The sequence below is a fragment of the Urocampus carinirostris genome, chromosome 20 (assembly GCF_059441175.1).
Source record: "Urocampus carinirostris isolate Australia breed hairy pipefish chromosome 20, RoL_Ucar_1.0, whole genome shotgun sequence".
NCBI lineage: Eukaryota > Metazoa > Chordata > Actinopteri > Syngnathiformes > Syngnathidae > Urocampus > Urocampus carinirostris.
Genome location: NC_142368.1, coordinates 25274147 through 25296312, shown reverse-complemented (window position 1 = coordinate 25296312; position 22166 = coordinate 25274147). Strand labels below are relative to the sequence as shown.

The 22166-nt window shown below is 40.6% G+C and overlaps 1 protein-coding gene across 1 annotated transcript; it reads right to left on the bottom strand.

The window, feature by feature from the left end:
- Nucleotides 1-329: 329 nt before the first annotated feature.
- LOC148346713 (cilia- and flagella-associated protein 263-like) lies at nucleotides 330-20390 on the bottom strand. The gene is made up of 7 exons (XM_088324997.1): nucleotides 20262-20390; nucleotides 18417-18557; nucleotides 9068-9190; nucleotides 7748-7840; nucleotides 7569-7676; nucleotides 3046-3201; nucleotides 330-1046 (listed from the first exon to the last, which is right to left on the bottom strand). Exons 1-7 carry the CDS (start codon nucleotides 20361-20363, stop codon nucleotides 915-917), a joined length of 855 nt encoding a protein of 284 aa, XP_088181123.1. The 5' UTR covers nucleotides 20364-20390; the 3' UTR covers nucleotides 330-914.
- Nucleotides 20391-22166: the final 1776 nt, after the last annotated feature.

Sequence of the window (22166 nt, the reverse complement as noted above, 5' to 3'; positions counted from 1 at the left end):
CCAGTAACAGGGTTGGGTAGGGTTACTTTAAATTGATTACTTTCAATTACTTTTAGATTACTCAAATACCAAATATGCTAATAAAAGACAAAATAAACTAAATATGAATAAAATTACTAAATTTTGAGCGGGCTTGGGGAGTAACGGAATACATGTAACGGCAAAAATTATGTTGGCAAGCTGTTTGGATTTATTTTCATTTTGTTTCTATCGCATTTTATGTTAGTTTTGCTGGAGATCAAAGAGATCAAAGCCAGGAGAGAAAGCTTATCACGTGTTGTGAGTCATAATTGTATTCATATTTAGTTTCTTTTGTCTTTTATTAGCATATTTGGTATTGGAGTAATCCAAAAGTAATCAAGTTAAAGTAACCCTACCCAACCCTGACCACTAATGTGTCCGTGCCCTCACGGCTGCGACCTGGGTTGGATTCCCATTGCAAAGCATCTTATGCATTTTTAATCAGCAAAACTTATCGACTGACCACTCATGGCACTTTTAAATGATGCATAGACATTAAATGAAGTCATACACAATTTTACATGGTAGCTCTTACTGTAGTTCCAAGCCTGATCTACTCAAAACAAATGTTCTGATCTTTATCTAAGCCAAGGATGTCCAACCTTTTCCAGCGTAGCGCAACTTTTCGTAACCGCTTACCACAAAGGGCACCCGGTTTGATATGCATTTCTAAAATAACAACTTATCATGTAATTACTATTTATGTACTTCGTTATAACCAGGTTAATAATTGGAAGTAGTGTTGAAAACACCCAGTCAACCAATATAATATTTTATTGGAAAATCACAATGACCCAGCACTTGTGAGCTATTTCGGAACAGGTCCGCGGGCATCTCATCTGTCCTTAGGGGGCAGCCTGGCACCCGCAGTAACCACGTTTGAGACCCCTGATCTAAGCTTTGCAATGTTGTGTTATGTAGGGGAGCTTAACTGAATCCGTATATTCTCTCTCAGAAAGTCCTGAATCAGCAATTGTGGCAGAAGAGCATCTGAACTGGTTCCTGAATTCTTTCTTGGAGGTCATCTGGGAAAAGCAAAAATTACAAAAATCTATCAAAAGTTGAATTTCTTGGAAATGCTTGAATTTTAATGTTGTGTTTCAAGGATTGAAAAGTGCTTGAATTTTGGGTGAAGTGCTTGTAAATGCTTGAAATCGTTACAATTTTCTCAACAAGTCTGCTTGAAAATGACGCAATTCTATGTTGGCTTCACTTTGCCATTGCAATTCTTATTCCCTTGTGATAAACGGCATCTGGCATTAATTTGTATGGCCATTTTCCTATGAAGTGCCACTGCCCCCTATAGGTCAACCCCAAGAGGACATGTGCATGAGGAGACAAGATTTAAGGTAAGAAATTCGGGTCGGGCCTCAAATATCAATCATTACGTTTGGAGCGCTGCACTCGGCGCTGCGCGAGAGGGGGTTCTGAATCTATCGACACAAACAAAAGAAACAAAGAACAATCACAGGTGGATAATTAAATACTATTCTGTTAACCTCACACATGAAATATGAATATTCAGGTTTTTACTCGGGCTTGGTACTTGAAATTAAGTTAATTGGTCGGGCTCGGACTGGATCGGGCCCAGGTCAGGTCAGGCTGGATTTTTTTTTTAGGCCCGATCTTACCTTAAGGTGCATGTTGCACAAGGCCCTATGAAATGTTTATTGGTGCAAGGATAACGTATCAATTCTGGACGTTTGTTATGCGGGCCGTGCAAAAATTTAAGGTAGCGTTTCCCAGTGGTCACTGGTAATGTGAAAAACTGCAACTGAACACATAAGGTTTATTTTACCATCATCATACCCAACACCTATATAGCCTGAGATTTGTCTCGAAAATATGTATACGCATATTGTTCAGATTCACAATTATAGAGTATTTGTGATTCACTCGTCTAAAAGTTGTATGTAAATGTTGCATATGTAAATCTCAGATATATTTGTGGCTCTATAAAATACATGATTTACACTAGATTTTTTTTTCTTTTAAAGCAGGGGTCAGGAACCTTTTTGACCCAAAGAGCCATAAAAGCAAAAAAAAATGTTTTAAAGAAATTGAGAGAGCCACATCATATATTTTCAGACAAAATTGAAAAAACTGCCAAACACGCTCTCTAGACAAAAGCTAATTCTTCAGCACATTTTATTTCATTTGATGATTTAATCAAATCTATGAAATAATAATAATGCCAAATCCTGTGTCCCAAATCAATGTAAATATGCCATTTACAATTTGTCTTCCACCTTCAGTTAAGAGTGTTAAGGCAATTTTTTTAATGAAATTTGTCCTTAATAACGGTTTCAAAACAATGTGCATACAAAGTTCTTTTGTAAAAATGTCACAAATGACTGCAAACGATAAGCATATCGTCATATTCACTTTCGGAGTAGACTGCACTGAGTGAGAGAGAGAGAGAGAAGGAAGCGCCTTGCGCTGTGTGCAGGGATCCGCCCACCTGTACTGCTCACCCAATAATAATTTATAATAATTTCCTTTGTATTGTCATTCTTTGTAACAATGTACACAGAACGAAATGTCGATACACCTGACCCGTTGTAGAGAGCTGATGCAGCCGCAGCCAACAGAGGGCGCCGCCATTTTACCAATGTTATAAGTCTTAGGTATGACTCGGCCGAGGCGCGAACCAGCGACCTCCCAGTCTCAAAGCGGGCGCCCTACCATCTAGGCTACTGATGTCGTTTGCCAGCGTTTTTATTTATCAGTTTAAATGGTTTCTTATCGAACTTCTGCATTAAGTTGCTTAGACATTATATGGACCAAAATCGGGATGAAATCACTTGACTTTGGAGCGCCACAGAAAGATGTACAACAGTTACATTTTATTTCGGGGCCATATGTACTCATGAAAAGAGCCATATATGGCTCCCAAGCCATAGGTTCCCTACCCCTGTTTTAAAGATACTGGAGAAATTTGAAAATTAGCTTTGAAAGACCTGAAAAAGCGCTCGAATTTGGCCATCAAAAAGGTGTATGACCCTGTTTCTGGAAATAGTTTACCTCCGCAATGCTGACCTTCCTCTGCCAAAAGTGGACGCTGCTCTCTAGATTCTTGTGCTGCTCCTTGACTAGCATGTATTGAGAAATGTCAGGTGCTTGGTAAGTGGAGGTTTGGTTGCGCAGTTGCTTATTCTGGACCTCAGCTTGCAAACGCAACTGCCAGTCAGAAGAAAAGACAACAGAGTGCTTCAACAGAGTGGATGCCAAAAACATCTGAGTTTTCTGGACCTAAAAACCCCAAATTGGCCACGAATTTGAAAAGAACGGCTTATAACCGGTGCACCTTATACTGTATGCCGCAGCATACAATCGTAAAGATTGGAAATTGTCACGAACCAGGACAGGAAACTGGACTGAGAACCCAATCACGTAACATACTCACAGTTTCTTAGGGAGAGGAGGAATGCACGCACACACGATCCGGGGATCGATGGTTGCGGATGTGGATTGAAACCAGAACTAAAGAGTGGTCAAAATCAAACAGATCGGGCCGAAAATAAAACAGGATCAAACACAGGCAAATTCACAGGACTTGGCATATCACACAGAGTCTAGCAGGAGTTTCGCAGACGCTCTGACACCAGGCGACTCGCAAGACAGCGTTTAAGTAGTCCGGCAGCAATCTGTCAACACGTTTCAGCTGGTGTCAGTGGGCGGGGCCAATTGGGCGCCGTGGCAACCGTGACAGAACCAGGCGCCACACGGCGGAGACCAATTGGGCGCCGTGGCAACCATGACAGAAATACCAAAAGCATTTATAGGTGTGCATGAGAACACAAGGTTATACAGTTTGTATTTTGAGCAATGATTGATCATTCTATAATCACATAATCACAATAACACCTGCCGCCAACCCATGAGACGCCACCAGGGGTTGGCTTTTTGCTTCTGATTTCAGGTGTGCGCAGGCACTTTTTGGAGGGAAACGGCGGGACACCAATGGCCCGTTTGATTTCTTCGAGTGTGCAGGTGACAGAGGAAAAAGGTGACTTGACGCACGTGCTCTAAATACAAAACACCGCGGTGACGTCAACGAGCGGTGGTTACTTTAATTCTCAAGGAACGAAGACAAGCAAATGCCTCGGCAACCACATAGGACTACACCGCTAGCGCTGTCAAATATCAGGCTGAGATTGTAGGTGAGTGACGCAGCCCTCATTAACCTTTTCTTTCGTCGCATAAGTAAACAATTCCTGTGAGTTCACTGATTTATTTGTCACGAACCAGGACAGTAAACAGGAATGAGAACTCAATCACGTAACGTTACTCACAGTTTATTAGGGAGAGGAGGCATGCGCGCACACTCGATCCAGGGATCGTTGGTCTCGGAAGTGGATCGAAAGGAGAACCAAGGAGTGGTCAAAATCAAACAGATCGGGCCGAAAATAAAAGAGGATCAAAACACAGGCAAATTCACAGGACTTGGCATATCACACCGAGTCTAGCAGGAGTTTCGCAGACGCTCTGACAACAAACGGCTCAAAGGACAGCGTCTAAGTACTCCCAGGGAGCAATCTATCAACTTTCAGCTGGTGTCCATGGGCGGAGCCAATTGGGCGCCGTGGCAACCGTGACATTGTTGAAGATGAACACTTTTTTGTTCGTAGTAGTAGTAGTACTAGCTCAAGAAAAAGATTGTTACACCGAACAGGATTTTATTAGCAGGTTGTAAAAGTTTTCGTCATCGCCAGAAACCAGCACTGGGTAGAATTCTTAAAGCAAGATCACAGTCTACTGAAGTTGATGATAATATTCTAATGGCAGTTTCTATTTTGAATTACCTTCTCCACAACACATGCTCTCAAAATACAAAACAGCGTGATAACCTCTAAGAACATTTATGACGCCCTTCTAGAGGAGAAATGAGTCGATATATTTGCCAACATTATTCATATATCACATTACAGGAGCAAAACATAAGGTGTAACAGTACTTTTAGATATTTACAAGGTACTAAAGATATTTCAAATTTTCACCCATAAATCAGGTCAAATCAAATTTGTACATCGAATTTAACCTCAGTGGAAATTATCAAAAATGCGACACTTCTCTTTCCGTCAATGTCTGTTTATTGAGGTTTCTTTTAATCCTGGAGGAATGATGACAAGCCGACAAAAACACAGAAAGACGACGACTCACATCTGTGTTGCAATCTGGCTCTATTCTCAGTATTGTTTTCCTGGCCCTGTCATCTACAAATACGTGTTTACTTTTGCCGCAGTAGTAAATATGTGCTCGTCTTCAGAATTGCCATCTTAAATGGAAACATGATATGAAAACAACTTAGAACATAGCTGAAATATGTTGTCAGTTGTCATTCTGCAGCCAAGGCACCTAATTCCTTACACGGTTGGTGTCAGGTGTACTCCAGGCGACATACAACAGGATTCAAACCCGAGACGTGATGGTGAGGGCACCAACACATTAACACTAGGCCACAAGGGGGACGAATTATGTACAAAAATACATTACATGTTACCATATTACAATTTTTACAGTTCCAGAAGCACTGATTTGCATAGTACATTCTGATGGGTCAAGCAGTCTCTCCATTTCAAGAAATGGAGAAAACAGACTTTCAAAAAATGCTATACAAGCTATTTTACGTATGTATAATAGTAGACCATGACGCTATTCACGCACTGGTGAAAAAGTGGAGCGACTATTTAACCCAGGCATGTCCAAAGTCCGGCCAAAGGGCCAGTTACGGCCCGTGATCACATTCTTACTGGCCTGCGACTTCTGTGATAAAATTAATCATATGTGGCCGCCAGTAATGCAAGGCCACAATATAACAAAAGTTGACTGTAAGAGACGCCACTTCCAGGACAATTGAAAATTAGAGTATTATTTAATCAAATTTCGAAACAACTACGTCTGCATAATTTGCTGAAGACTTGAGCTGTTTTCAAAGAATATAATATCAAGATGTAATGCCAAACGAAACATGCTGAATTAAAAAAAATCTAACTGGAAACCAACACTGTGAAAACATACACAAGTAAATGTACAGAGTAAATGTAACTCGTTACTACCCACCTCTGGATCTACGTCTGTATATCTATCAGTTTCTATGGTTCTTTTTCTATCCACCCAATACAGGGAAAGTTTAGATATGACCACCATCTTTCACAGGCTACAGATGTTACCCTAGATGTGAAAGATGCACACAAAAAAGCAGACCCAGCACTGGTTTTGTTGATCCAGTTCTTTTTTTTCCAGAAAAACAAGCCACTCTCGTAGGGCAGAATGACATTGAATATAAACATCTTTTACAGCCAGCTATGTAGGTTAACCCAGATGTAAAAACTGCCCAAAAGAGTGAGACTCAGGATTTTTGGTTCAGCTGACCCAACAGCTTTCCCAGAAAGACATTCCACTCTCTTAAATCAAAGTTTCGCATCTAAAAGTCGTAATACTCGCATAGCACACAGCGCTTTTAGTCTATTATGTGGAATTTTAAAGCATTTTTAGGGGTTATGCTTCATCCAAGTACAGTATATATCAGGTATGTCCAAGTGACAAGGGGCCAGTATGTTGACCGCAGTATACAAACATTTTTTACACAAAAAAACAAAACAAAAAAACACCTTTTTATCAGATGAGGGCAATAGCCCTTTGGCCACCTTGCGTCTGGCTTTCTGTTAGAATTTTAACCCACCCCATTTTCGACATGGTGACTGTAAATAAAAGAGGAAAGTTTAAGGCGAGGGCCGGAAAATTCTAGTATAAGTGGAAAATAGAGTATTTTTTTCACTGAGACTCACAAACAACTACGTCTGCCTAATTTACCAAGAGACTGTGGATACTTTCAAAGAATATAATATCAAGAGGCACTTCCAGAAGAAACACGCTGACTAAGACCAAATAGGTGTAAATGAACATTGTGAAAAGATGTAGCAAGTGGAAGCTGTTTTAACGGCACAGCAGCGCTTTTTCACGAGACCCTGCGAGTCAAATGAAAATGTTACAAAGGCGAGCTATGCGGTCGCAACACTGATCGCTTAGCGCTGCAAACCATTCAGGGAGGGTGAATTTATTGAAGACTGTTCAAAGAAGTGTTGAATAGTCGGCCCTCACACATTTTCAGCTCACCAAATCTGGACCACTTTCTAAAAGGTTTGGACACCCTTGGTTTAACCTCTTAGAATGTAGAACAAAGTGTACTATGCAAATCGGTGTTTTTGTCACGGTAAAAATAGTGTGATAATAAAATAAGGTCTGTGATAGGTCATCTGTACAACTAGGGGAAAAGAGTCAGCGCCCTCACTGCTGTGATCTTGGTTCGATTCCCGTTGCAAAGCATGTTATGCAATTTTAATCAGCAAAACATTTCGACTGATCCATCATTGTACTTTTCTATGAGGCCAACGTTCACACACAAATTTACATGGTAGCTCTTACTGCAGTTCCATTGTTATTGTTATGCGCCTTATAATCCGGAATATTTGATAAAAGACTATTTTTGAGGGTGCGCCTTATTATCTTTATAGTGCGGAAACTACGGTAACTTAGTGTCCAACCTCCTCTGCGTGAATTATATCCTCTTCTATTTTCTCCAGCATCTCGTTGCGTTTGGTGATGGCGCTGCTCAGCTGCATCGATTTTTCCGCCACACGCCGAAGCTTCTCCTGTCCACGAGGACGAGCCTTGATCAATTGAATTGAAAACCGACTTTGCTTGACGTAAACGAGCGAGTTACTTTGTGAGAGTTGAGCGCCCGCTGTGCTCGCGAATGTTTGACTTGAAGTTCTTCCAAGTCGCTTGTCGTATCGCCGGATTCTAAGAGAATATCCTGGAGGGAAAAAGCTTAGTGTTGTCTGTTGTCAAACTGAAAACTGACAAACGGGCAGTGTCGGGAACACTTATAAATAAGGCTGTCATGTGAAAACTGCCCCAAAAAATCTGATGCAGGATTTTTGGTTTAGCTGACTCAAAACAGCTTTCAAAGAAAGACATTCTACTCCCCCAGAACGAGTTTTGTATCTCAACGTAGGAAATGCTCTCATGGTGCTCAGTTCTTCTAGTCTGGGGTCTAAAACTCAATTGAGTTGTGGGTCGCTGAAGCCTGGGTCTGGGTAAGTTTGAGCTAAAAGGGGTTTTCCACTAAAACAGCTCTGATGAACAGATAATTCTGTGACATTGGATTTTATTTGTCCATTAAATGTTGCTGTAATGTGTAGTGCAACCAAGGAAGACTGCAGACTATGGAGACTAAAAAGGAAGAGCAAAAAAAAAAACCCCATTTCTTTAACTTTTTAACCAGCCTTTGTCAAAAAAAGACAAAACTTTTTTTAAAGGAATAAGAAATAAAAAAGGAGGCAAAAAAAGGAAAACGGGAATAAAAAGAAAAGGAGATGAAAATAGGGGCAAAAAAAGGAAAATGGAGAAAGAGAAAGAAAAAGATTTATCTTTCTCCTTTTCATTTTTTATTTCTCTTTTTTCATTTTTCTCTCTACTCTTTCTTTTTTGTCCTTTTTTTATTCTATATTTTTATCTTTTTTTATTATTAATTTAAATAAATAACGTGCATTTTGTTCCCTTTGAGTCTCCGCATTTTGTCATCTTCCATTGTGATTTCAGCCCTCGCTTTCGGTGACACGACAGACGATAGCGACATCTAGTGGGAAGATAATAGACATTCCCTTTAACGTTCATATTAAAGCAGGGGCCACCAACTACAATCCTGGGGGCCGTAATCGGCTCCCGGGCTGCGAGTTTTAGACCCTTTTTCTAGTCTATTATGTGGCAATTTTAGAGCATTTTTAGGACTATCCTTCTATGCAAGTATGGTATATAATACATGGTCATTTGTCACTAGTTACTTTCAGGTTAATGCGCTATGTTTGGGTGTCAGTAATCCGGGGGGGAACTCAACTACTTTTTAAATGAAGTAACTAGTAACTGTAACTACTGTGCTAACTGGAATAGTAGATTTTAGCATGGAATGAGATGGGATGATTTATTTACAGCGTAACAAAAATCTTGAATTTAGGCAACTGAGGAGATTTTGGGCATTTACCTTGAATCCTGCTTTGCTCAGCTCTCTGTCGTCTTGCAGTTGCCTCAGGAGCCGTATCTCCCGGGCCTTCAGGCCTTGGATCTTCAGTTTTAATTGGTGACACTGACCGCCATGCTTGAGGTCCTGAAGTACACAATATCAATCAAATGTGTTTTTATAGTACTTTTCAGGCAACGAATTGCAACTTAAAAGGCAGGATCGTCAAACGTTTTGAAGGATTTTATACATTTTACTATAAAGGATTTTATAGTACAAGTTACATTTATCAAATGCAATGAAGATTTTCACTGGGTGGGCTTCAGGTCGCGCCGTTCCAAGTGCTGAGTGTTTTGGCTGGGGAAATTTGATAACAGGGGGCTGACGAAGGACGTCAGGCATTGTTTCAATAAACGTTTGGTGTTGTTCTGAGTTTTCAGAAATCAAGGAGTGTGTTTCTTTTTTCCCTGACACGCCCATGGGAGAAGCCGACACGCCAGCTTGGGAGAAAGGCCGAAGAAGAACTTCAGAAGATCGGAGAAGATCGGAGAGCGAGAGGGACAAACAAGAGAGAGGCTGGACGAAGACTAATTCGGCTGATTCGATGGAGTTCACTTAGTTAAACACTTTAAGAAAATAAATCTGCCACCGTGTGAAAATGTCGGCTATTCTTGTCCATCTTTTCCCAAAAAGTAACGAGCATGAAAGCAATGAAAGGTGTTTGGTTAATGGAGTCAGATAACTACTTCGAACAATTTGGTAAACGCTAAATTTTAATAGTTTAATTCCTAACAGTTTTTAAACCTGTGAGCTCTTTTTTTTTGTTACTGGTGACAACGAAGGGGTACCCGTTTGAAATGCAATTCTAAGATAGCAACTTATGTTATGTGGTTACAATGTTACTATTATATTATTACTAGGTTGTAAGTATCAGAAGTGGGGTTAAAATAAGCAGAGTCGACCACAAAAACATTGTTTTCAAACACACTGATCATGTCAATGATTTCTCATTCCAGTGAGAAATCAAATTTTTTCATAATCTCTATGATCACTGGTAAGCTATTTTCAGAACCAGTCGGCAGGCTACTCAGGTGCTCTTAGATCAGGGGTGTCAAACACAATTGAGTTGGGGGCCTCTGAAGCCGGGTGAGGTTGGGCTATAAGGGGTTTTCCACAAAAAAGTGCACTGATAAAAACAACGCTGTTCTTAGAAAGAGAGTGTTTATTATTTGTCCACTAGATGTCTCTGTAAGGAGTAGTGCATTCAAAAATGAGTCCAAAATGGCTACGAACTACAGAGACTGAAAAGGTAGAGCTGGGTCAGCAATCTTTTTGATGTGGAGTGCCACTTTCAAATGTCCTTGTAAATCAGTGTGCCACACCAAGATCAATGACTCGCACATTTTTTTAATATCCAACAGAGATGTCATTTTACACCAGTCCAAATATACAACATGGATGTACATTTTAATCGTATTTTTCAACCCTTTTTGAACCAAGGTACACTTTTATGTATAAAAAAGTTCCGAGGCACACCGTCCGTCCAAAATGTTTGAAAATGAAGTTATGTCAAATATTTCACTGTACTACCTCATAAGCAGATAATTAGTTTATGAAAGGAAGAAAATAATACTTAAAATAAAAAAGAATGAAGTGCTTTATGTTTTTATTTTTTACGGTGCAATCTTAAACCGCTTTGTTACACAAATTAAGTTATTAAATGTACTGTGCTACCTCCAGAACAGATAATTAGTACATAAAATGTATATAAAAATCTACTGCCACCTACTGATATGGATGACTATTACGGTTCCTCGTCTGAAGATTGCAAAAATACTGAATAATGGCCTGATTTTTTGGAAAGATAAAATTAGGCAAATTCCAGCGGCACACGAGACAAGGTCTCACGGCACACTGGTTGAAAAACACTGGTATAACTGACCAATGTGTTTGTTGTCAGGGTAGGGAGTCACCCAAGGACGACTTGCTCAAAGGCGTTTTGGAGTTGACCATGGGCCAAAAACAGTACATAACACAAAAGGAAATGGAAGAGACGATAAGAGAGCAGCAGGAAAACAAAGAGAGCTCTGAGAGAGTTTTGGCCAAGTATGAAGTGAGTATCGTAGAGGTGAGATCTGGAGTCCGACCCCCAAAATCACCTTCTCGAATTTATTGAATGAAAACACTTTGAAATAATTGCGTGAGGGAGACACATTTCAGGTGGTATATTTAGATTACAGGAGTCAAAAAGATTTGTTCATCAATCAACTAAAACATGAATGTGAAAAACTATTGGAAAGGCCTGTAGCCATCCATGACTTTTTGCCATAGGAATGAACCAGAATCAACCATTCTTCATCAACAATGAACTACAATCAAAAAACAAGTTATATGGACAGCTACCATACCATTCATCAATTATATCTTGTTGCAGTAAATATCAAAACTTGAAATAACAGCAGCAAAGCAGAAGGCACGCGCTCGCACACACACGCGCACACACGCTTCTTAAAAATATTAGCCATCAGTAAATGGTTTTCTGTGCTTTGCTATGCAGTGAACAATGTGATAGCTTGTGTTTTTAGCAGTGACAAAAGGTTTTCAGGGTCTGTGTTTGTTTGCTGCGCATTTTAATGTCTCCGCCTTGAATTCATGCTCATGTTTCGTAATTACCATATTTTCCGCACTATAAGGCGCACCTAAAAGCCTTGATTTTTTTCAAAAGCTGACCATGCGCCTTATAATACAGTGCGCCTTATATATGGATCAATATTAAGTCGCAAAGTCTTGCAACTAAGGCAAGCAGCCGCCGACTAGATTTCCCCCGGAAGGCGAAGTAGTCCGCGGTGTATGCTGGGATTTATATGCCGGCATTTCATTTCCTAACCAATGTGTCAATCATCATTTGAATCAGTCACTATTGGCTAAAGTTATTCGGAGGTAAAGGGGGCGAATCCGTTTTATCATTTACAGGCTCGCATAGGCTAAAGGGGCGAAACAAAGCCTGCAATTGGCCGAAAAAAGATGAATGTGAATCACACGTTGGGTTGCACTACGACATAGAGAAAACATTTTTTTACTATTCTGTATTTGTAAATATTTTACTCTCCTGGATTTACTACACTCACGGTTGTAAGAAGACCATGGTCACGTATCATTATTGAACGTGATGGCTGCAAGAGAACTTAGGTGAGCTATGCGGCTTTATATTTTCCCGATATCTTGTTTTAGAACGATCTTGATGTTTCTGTGATGAGTCTATTTTTAAACTAAATTCAATTCAAAGTGTTTATTGTCATATGCACAGTAAAGAACCCCGTTTCCCTGCACAATAAAATTCTTACTTTGCACACAGTTGCCAACAAAAAATAAAATGGAAACTAAGAAATGTTTGGCATTTCTTGTATCCCAAGACTTTAAATTTCCGAATTATATTTGGAACGATGCATTTGAGTGATTGGTGACATCGTACAGACACTGTTTCCGTACATGACTGAGACACGTATTTGCTTCTTTGTAAGCTTTTGGAATGTTAAGGGGGTAATAAGTTTGACTGAACAATCTGACTGTTTTGTCGACGTTCCCATTGTAGCGCCTTATAATCCGGTGCGCCTTATGTATGGAAAATATAGGACCAAAAACTTTTTTGGGGGTGCACCCTATAACCCGGCGCGCCTTATAGTGCGGAAAATACGGTACATTGAACATTTGCCATGCGAGGTACAACGCTCTCGGGGCATAATGCACAAAACAGCACGTGTCACGGACCAGAACGGACACAGGACTCAATTGCATGTGTTTCTAAGATTTTATTGAAAGAGGGTGAGAGTAAGGCTTGCTTGATCCGAAAACTGGCGGAGAGCGGGATCGAGCAAGGCGGGGGTGACACTTCCGTGTCGGAAGAAGGCAGGCGGGAATGGCACGTCGTTTGACCAGGGCTGGAGATCAGAGGCGATGTCGAGTTCGTAACAGTAGTCGTAAGCAGCGGGCAGGCAAAACAGGCGTAGTCAGGTCCGGAAACGGGTCGAAAAACGGGAATCAGGTTTTAACAAGGATGAAGTCGGATGGGAATGCTCACTGAGTGAAACACAACAGCTCGCACCCATCTGACAAAGTTTGAACTGAAGTCGGGGCATAAGAAGGGTGTGGCCACCAATCAGCTTGTCCGAGCTGTTGGCGCCAATCAAGCTGTCACAGGTGTTCCAAATAGGGCAATTATGAGAGCACGGTCATTTTTTGCACAAAGCCTCATTCGTTTGTACACGCTGACTGGAAAGAACGAGATGTTTTCGCTCGAGGAGGAGTCATGATTCCTTCATTTATCGCGCGAGCGTCTTTTGTTGGCTGCTTTAAAACACGGAGCTCTACTCTGCGAGGCGCAGACACGCACTCACACACGAAACAGAAAAAGAGGGGCGCTCCCGAAAACACAGCGCGCAACTGAAAATGTCTAAATTTCAGGTAAAAATGCGCTTTAAACAAAAAACATTATAATTTGTATTATTTTTCCGTGCGTGCGCTCGCGTGCCACTGGTTAACCACTCTCGTGCCACTGCTGGCACGCGTGTCATAGGTTGCCGACCCCAGGGGTAGAGGAAAGCACCCTTTTTCTTTCACTTTTGACCCAGTCTTTCTCCAAGAAGGGGAAAAGTCAAGTCAAGTCTATTTGTATAGCTCTTAATCACAAAGAGTCTCAAAGGGCTGCACAGACCACATATTATTGCAAACCACAGACTATTATGACACGATCTCCTGATCTAAAACCTACATGAGGGCAAATAATACACATATTATCAACATAAAATATAGGTTATTCATATGCTATACAATAGAAGTGTGTTTTAAGTTTAGATTTAAACATTTCTACTGAGGTTGCAGATCGAATCTTAGGGGGAAGAGCATTGCACAGCACTGGGGCCCGAAATAGTTATATTAATTATTTATTATAATGAATAATAAGACGAAATAACAAAGGAGGCAAAAAAGGAAAACTGCAATAAAAGGAAAGGTAGAGGAGAAGAAAGCAAAAAAGAAAATAAAGAATTTAAGTAGAAAAGGGAAAAACGCGGAAAAAACGTGGACCAGGAGTAGGAAGCAGAAGATCGAGAGAGGAGGCTTGACGGAGACTCGAGTGACACTAATTCGGCCATATTCGATGGAGTTCACTTAGTTAAATTGTTTAGGAAATTAAATCTGCCCCGTGTGGAAATGCTGGTCGCTCGTTCATTTTTCCAAGAGACGATTTTTCCAAGAAACGAGCACGCATTGTTAGGTGAATGTAGGTTGTGTTTGGTTAATGGAGTCAGATAACTAATTCGAACCATTTGTTAAACAATATATTTTAATATTTAATTCCTAACAATACCCCTCAAACACTTCACCTCAAAAACATTTAATTTGCTCCTCAAATCTGCATTCAGACTTCAAGTCTCTGCACCACACAACACAGTCGGCACAATAAAAAAAAGTGTTTATACACGATTAAATCCTGAATAACAGAAATAAGGCAACTTTTTTTTCCACAGTGCAGCCAAAATGAATCACAGCCCAGTACCGCTCTGTGGCCCGTTGGTTGCCGACCACTCCCTAAAACATTGAAATAACGTCTCGTAAAACCTAATATTCAAAATTGTTTTCTATACAAATGCTCCAAATCAGGGGTGTCAAACTCATTTTAACTCGGGGGCCACTCGGGGGCCGGACTTGTAGATTAGGGAGAAAGAAAAAAAGAGAAAGAAATAAGGGAAAGAGAAGGAGAGAAAAGTAGTGAGGGTGGGACAATGAAAGAGCGAAAGGAGAAAGAGAGAGAGAGAAAAGAGAGGGAGAGAGAAAGAACAACAGAAGGAGAGAAGAGAGAAGGGGAGAAAGAGAGAAGCGGAAAGCAAGAGAGAGAGAAGGAGAGAAAAGGAAAAAAGGAAGAAAGAACAAAAGAAGGTAAAAAGACACAGAGAGAAAGAGACAGAGTAACAAAGAAAGAAAAAAGAGAGACAGGGAGAGTGAAAGAGACAGAGGGACAGAGAGATAGAGAGTAAGAGAAAAAGGGAGGAAGAGAAATACAAGTGAAGCATTTGTGAGAGTCACCTGGCTTTGAATAGAATAGAATAGAATTTCCTTTTATTGTCATTCTTTGTAACCATGCACACAGAACGAAATGTCGATACACCTAACCCGTACAGTTAAACTGTAGCGAGCCGACGCAGCCGCAGCCATTTTAGTCATTAGGTGACCAAACCCCTCAATTCCAACCCTTAATGCTGAGCGCCAAGCAGGGAGGCAATGAGTACCAATGTTGTAAGTCTATGACTCGGCCGAGGCTTGAACCAGCGACCTCCCAGTCTCGGAGCGGGCTTTCTAACATCTAGGCTATTGAGCTGGTTTGGCGACATCAGAGAAATAGAAAGAGAGAAGGGGAAAGGAAGAGAAGCAAACGAAGGTAAAAGACAAAGAGGGAAAAAGACAAAGAGGGAAAAAGACAAAGAGTAACAAAGAGAGAGAGAGAAAGAGAAAGAGAGAGAGAGAGAGAGAGAGAGAAAGAGAGAGAGAGAGAGAGAGAGAGAGAGAGAGAGAGAGAGAGAGAGAGAGAGAGAGAGAGAGAGAGAGAGAGAGAGAGAAATAAATACAAGTACAGCATTTGTGAGAGCCACCTGGCTTTGGCAAAATCAAGTGGATATATTTCAACCTGCAGCTCGTTTTTCTCTTGCGCTTCTCTGAGCGATGTCTCGCGGGCCACCTGTTTGACACCCCTGCTCCACATGTTTAGTCCGGAATTAATGCTGGCTTACTCTGATCTTATCGATAGGGGAATATTTTCTAAACCAAGATTCATTTAACAATTAGGCCCAATCCCATTTCTCTCACTCGGCCCTGAGAACCCTCCAGTGAGGTCCCTCGATAGAGGAGTGCCCTCCGCGAGTTGAGTGCAAAGTGGAGATGGTTTGGACAAGACTTGCAAGGTTCCACCCCTGTCCAGGAGATGGCGGTAATATTAATTGGCTGTAGACCTCAGTGACGTATTGGTCTACGTCACATGTAAACAACTCGAGTCTCAACCTGTAGTGTGTCAGTTGGAGAGTTCGTGCAACGTTAAAAATGCCCGCTACTGCTGTGTTATTACCGATTGCCTGAAAGCTCATCATCTTTTCCGTGTCTCCAATCAACGGAGGAGAAATGTGCTATACTGAAGACAGCTTCGGCGCTATGTAGTGCTGATTCATCTTTACAAGGTACGTACACTCATTAAAAAAATGACCCGTTCGGTCAAATACAGTAAGAGTTAACATACAATGCACGTTCACATAATACCCTATGTTTGTGTAGACATAAATGGCAATCTACTTATTAGTATCTTAATGCCATTTTATGACATATAATAGGGGTCTTGAATCTGTGACATGACGAAACGTAAACAAACACAAGAACAGTCCACCTGACCCTTTAGCTGACATAATATCGTCACCAAACTTCCCTGTACGACCCAAAAACCTTAGTTCATAAGGAATTTAATTCAAAAGAGTTGTCATTGAATATAAAAAAGTCATTTCAACATTTTTTCATGATGCTTACATCACAGTTAAAGCGGTCTTTTTCTTTTCTATGCCCACATTTATGTCTAAATTGTTTGTTATCTATTGTGTTCCAGAGTGGCTGTCCCATAAGCGTGGACAGGTTGGACAGGAATGTTCCCATCCTGTGCTTATGGTTGGATGTGGAGTCAGAACTCATTCAGGACTTAAGGTTGAGCAAGAAGGTTATGTGGGCCCTGCAGGAGCTGCTAAAGAGGGAACAGGGCCATGGCTGGAGGTCCTGATCTACGTGTACTGGCTGGTCCACGCTCTGTCCTACCGTGTGGTGTCACGGGTCTTCAGGGTTCCCAGGTCCACCGTACAAAGAATTGTCCACAGTTAATATGGAATAAATTGCCCAAAAGCCATATTTTAGACTCTGGAAGTCAGACCCACATTTGCATTATGTGCTTTTATGCATTACTATTCAATAAACATCTTCATTTTGAGTAACACCTTGGTGGTTTATTTCATAATGATGTGAGATACTGTGTGTGAACTATGTGACTGTTGGACAGAAAACAACTACAAATCACTCCAGCTTAAATAATAGTTTACTTTCAGAAAAACAAACTCACATTGGGCCAAAATACATAATAGTAAATAAATAATGTGTCACAAATTTTAACAAAAATATACCAATACTTCCATAAAGCTGGAAACACAAACTGGAACTTCATTGGGGTTTGGCGCCGGATTAGAAGGTGCCAACGACGTGCCCGGTGGTGTGGATGGCGTGGTAGCTGTGATGGTGACCAGCTCTTCCACGGGACGTTCTTCAGTGGCCTTTAGGTTGGGTGGAAAAAACAAGAATTACTTAATGCTGATGTATTGTACAAAACAACTGTGTATAGGATGCTCAACAAGTTGATATGAGACAGGAAATTATAGGATGTGTTCTGGATAATTATTTGATAGTGAATAGATACAAAAAAATGACATATTATTCTTATGGCTGTAAGAGCCTTCTATTGGCCAGCATCACATATGCTTTAGAATTGTCTCCACATTTGGACAACATTTTGAGAAGGTAATTAGTTTACTTAATATGTGTTTACAGAGAAGGCAGTGGCCTATGTGATAGTAATTTGTTTCAACTGTATTTCCACGTGAAATTCGGAGACATTACTCATAATGCATGATGAAAACATGCATTCTGATCTCACATGAAAGAATCATATTGTAAATAAAACACGACACCTGAAATTGTGTGCAATAAACAAGGGCTTATGTCCAGAACGGTATTCTGACTATGCTCCATGTAGATGTAAAAGCACGACTCGTTTAAGATAAAAACAGGGATGGGCTGAACCGTGATTTTCTGCAGTTATCCTACTTTACAGTTTGTAGCGTGAAGATTTTTTTTGCCAGCTCCCTTGGTAGATTAGTGCACTTCGTAAAGTAGCGATTTTGCAATGTTCGTGTTTTAATGCGAAAATACGATTTTCTATTGCATTTACGTCTAACTAAGATATCTCAATACATTTTGTTGCAAATACATGCGTGGTTGTGGAAAACTACTTACATTTGTGCGGTTCCTTTTCGGGCATGTTTGTTGATATTGAGAATTCGCAAAGCCTTCTGGGTAGTCACTTCGCTACCAAGTGAGGTCGAGAGCCCCCTCGGTCTTGAAGTGGCTACGACATGGTTTGAGGGCACTTCTGCCTCGGTCTTGAGAGTATCGGGACACACCCCATTTTCACGTGAACGCGCAAACCGAGTGACTAGGGCACATAGCGAGTGAAAGTGCGAAGAATGGGACTCAGCCTTACAATGTTGTGTTTTCTTGAAGTAAATGTCAATGAGTATACCTTCCTCTTGATATATTGTTGGAGCACCTTCTCCGGTTCTTTCTTTTCCCGCATCTTCAGCGTTTTGTGCATTGCACGCTCAAAATCATCCTTGTCCTTACAAATGTCTACCCGCTGAAGCTGGATTTCTTTGATGGAGGCCTAAAAAGGGATAAAAGATAAGATAATCCTTTAATCGTCCCACAATGGAGAAATTTCTTTTGTTACAGCAGTAAGAAAGAATCGTTAATAACAGCTAAGAATATCAAAAGTATGACACGTATTTAGAAATATAAAAAACAACAACAAAAATTCATATTTCCAATGGCAGGTGTGCAAAATAGTTCAAGTAAAGTGGCCAGTGATGACTTAAATTTGAGGACAATTGTATATACTCTAGGTGCGTTATACTCTGAATCAGAAGCGTAAAAGTCATTTTAGCTGGGGGCCACACATGCTAGGGAAAAAAATCTCACGAGAGCATGACTAGTGGGTTTAAGAGAAAGAGAGAAAAAATGAGCGGGGGGGAAAAAAGAAAGAGAGCGAAGGAAAGAGAGAGGGATACAAATACAGACAACAAGAGAGATAGAGTAAGAGAGGGAAAGGGTGAAGTGAAGAAAGGAAGAGAAGAAAGATTGAGAAAAATAGAGATAGAGAGAGAGCACAATAGGGAGACAAAGGGACAAAAGACAGAAAAATATAAAGAGAAAAAGAGATAGAAAAAGAAAAAAATATCAAGAGAAAGAAAGTGAGAGTGAAGATCAGATGAAAGAGCAGAGAGAGAAAAAGAGAGATAAAAAGAAAGGGAGTGAGAAATAAAAAGAGAAGGTGGGAAAAAAATGGAAAGATCAAAAGAAAGAGAGAAAGAGGGAAAGAGAGAGGGAAAGAGAAAAATACAAATAAGTGAAAAAATAGGGAGTGTGAGAAAGAAAGAGAAAAAAGAGAGCGAGAAATCAAAGAGAGGGTTACAGAGAGAAAGAGACAAGTATAGAGCAAGCTGGAGAAAAATAGATAAAGGGAAATATAGATGGAGGGAAATGGAAAAAGAAAGAGAAAAATACAGAAAGGGACAAAGAGAGCAAAAAAGAGAAAAAAGACAGATAAAGATAAATAGAGAAAGAAAGAGATGGAAAAAGAAAGACACATCAAGAGAAAGAAAGTGAGAGCAAAAGATCAAACGAGTGAAGTGAGAGAATATGAGAGGGAGAGAGAAAGAAAGGGATTGAGAAAGAGAAAAGTAGGACAAAGAATGCAAGAGCAAAAGAGAGATAGAGAAAAAGAGAGGGAGAAAAAGAGAGAGAAACAGAAAAAGGGAGGAAAGAGGGAGGGTGAGAAAGGAAAAGAAAAAATGAGAGCAAGAAATAAGGAAAGAGAGAGGAAGGGACTGAAAGAGAAAAAAGAAAGAGCAAAAAAGAGAAAAATAGATCAAGAGAAAGAGAGCTAGAGAATGGGAAAAGACAGTAAAAGAAAGAGAAAAGTAATAATAAAAAAAAGAGAGAGAAAGGGACAAAGAGCAAGAAAAGGCCAGAAAGAGAGACAGAGGGAGGGAAAAAAGGAGAAAGAAAATAAAAGAGAGAAAAAAATACTACTACAGTTGCTTTGCGAGTGCCGCATAGTTTAAGTGATACGAAGTGGACATAAAGCTCAATTTTCTCTTGCACTTTTCTCCGTGTTGTCTTGAGGACCGGATTAAAACCCCAGGCGGGCCTAATACGGCCTGTGGGCCGGCTTTTTGACTCCTGTAATCTAAATATACCACCTGAAATGTGTTTCCCTCACGCAATTATTTCAAAGTGTTTTCATTCAATAAATTCGAGAAGGTGATTTTGGGGGTCGGACTCCAGATCTCACCTCTACGATACTCACTTCATACTTGGCCAAAACTCTCTCAGAGCTCTCGTTGTTTTCCTGCTGCTCTCTTATCGTCTCTTCCATTTCCTTTTGTGTTATGTACAGTTTTTGGCCCATGGTCAACTCCAAAACGCCTTTGAGCAAGTTGTCCTTGGGTGACTCCCTACCCTGACAACAAACACATGCATGAATGGAAAGTGATTTGGAAGAAAGGAATGTACTATATTTTCTTCCCCATAACGGCGTTTGCGCACCCTTGTTCTAGTACAGGGGTGTCGAACTCATTTTCCCACACCATAGAACAAACATTCTTTCGGGGGCCGGACTTACAGATTAGGGAGACAGAAAAAAAAGAGAAAGAAATAAGGGAAAGAGAAGGAGAGAAAAGTAGAGAGGGTGGGACAAAGAAAGAGCAAAATAAGAAAGAGAGAGAGAGAAAAGAGAGAGAGAAAAGAGAGGGAGAAAGAACAAGAGAAGGAGAGAAGAGTCAAGGAGAGAAAGAGAGAAGCGGAAAGCAAGAGAGAGAAAGAGAAAAGGAATGAAAAGGAAAAAAGAGAGAGCAAAAGCGGGTAAAAAGACACAGAAAGAGACAAAAAGTAACAAAGAAAGAGAAAAAAAGGGACAGGGAGAGTGAAAGAGACAGAGAGATAGTAAGAGAAAAAGGGAGGAAGAGAAAGAGAGAGACATACAAGTGAAGCATTTGTGAGAGGCACCTGACTTTGGCGACATCAAGTGAATACATTTCAACCTGCAGCTCGTGTTTCTCTTGCGCTTCTCTGAGTGATCTCTCGCAGGCCAGATTCAATCCCTTAGCGGGCCTGATCTGGCCCGCGGGCCGCCTGTTTGACTCCCCTGTTGTAGAGTGTAGGTGTGCGCAGGTAAAATCGGGTCCAGAAAAAAAATCCAGCCCAACCCACAGGAATTAAAGCCCAAACCGGCAAGGAGCCGACCAATTAACTTGGTTTGATAGACGGGGCCCAAAAGCAAACCTTCTATATTCTATTTGTGAAGACCAGTTAGGAGGAGATGTGTTTTTGGCACGAACCCAAACGTAATGATTAACATTTTAGGCCTGAAGGCTGGGCTCGGGCCTTAGATCTTACATCTAGCACAGATTTATACCTACTTTGTCCGACTTTTGACAACTGGTCACCCTCAAACCGTCGGACTGATGCTCCAGGCGGTTGATAAACGTTTGCAGAAGTTCATTCTCCGCTGACAGTGCTGCATTATAATTTCTAGTGGAGAAAACAGAGGTCAACAAAGAGCTTTCCAATAGGATCCATTTAAAGGGATAGTGTGTATTTCTAGCACCTCCTAATGCTAAAAAAGGAACAAAAAAGTTAAATGAACTATTTTATAAATGCTCATTTTGTTTAAATGCTGTACTTGTAAGTTGAAAAGTTCGCATTTATTTCATATAACAAGAACCTTATTTATGGTGACATAATTGCTGCTACGGTTACCGGGAAAAACCTTGTGAAAGAATGGGCCGAAATATTTTGAAAACAAATGTTGCGAATTAAACACCTTGAGTCTCAGTATTTAAAGGTTCTGTCTGGAATTTTGAATTTTCGACTCGCTGACGCCATCTTCTGGCTTAAGTCATCATTGCAGCCTCTGTCAAGCTGCAAGTACGTGCGTTTCTAAGACGCTCTCAAATAAACTCTTCTTTTTTCATCTTCTTTGGGGCTTGGGTTGAAGTTTGGACTGTATCTTAAACAGTCTTTTTCTTACTTTCACCATTTTCATGCTACACTAACAAAAAAAAAACGAGCATGAAATCAACCTCCACCCCTTCTCTCCTTTACTGCTTCCTAATGTGTTTCAAGTTCCAGAACAGTGGTGCTAAGACAAAAGCAGATAGGTGTGGTTGTCATGATTACTGATGCGAAGCACCTGTGCCCACTCATTTGGCGC

What these genes read in the sequence shown, in the direction of transcription:
- LOC148346713 (XM_088324997.1), bottom strand. Translation starts at nt 20,363, where the DNA reads ATGGGCCAAAAACTGTACATAACACAAAAGGAAATGGAAGAGACGATA. An exon ending in GAGTTTTGGCCAAGTATGAA is followed by an intron (nt 18,558 to 20,261) that starts GTGAGTATCGTA and finishes ATCCCTTTTTAG; the next exon opens with GCCTCCATCAAAGAAATCCA. An exon ending in ATATAATTCACGCAGAGGAG is followed by an intron (nt 3,202 to 7,568) that starts GTTGGACACTAA and finishes TCTGACTGGCAG; the next exon opens with TTGCGTTTGCAAGCTGAGGT.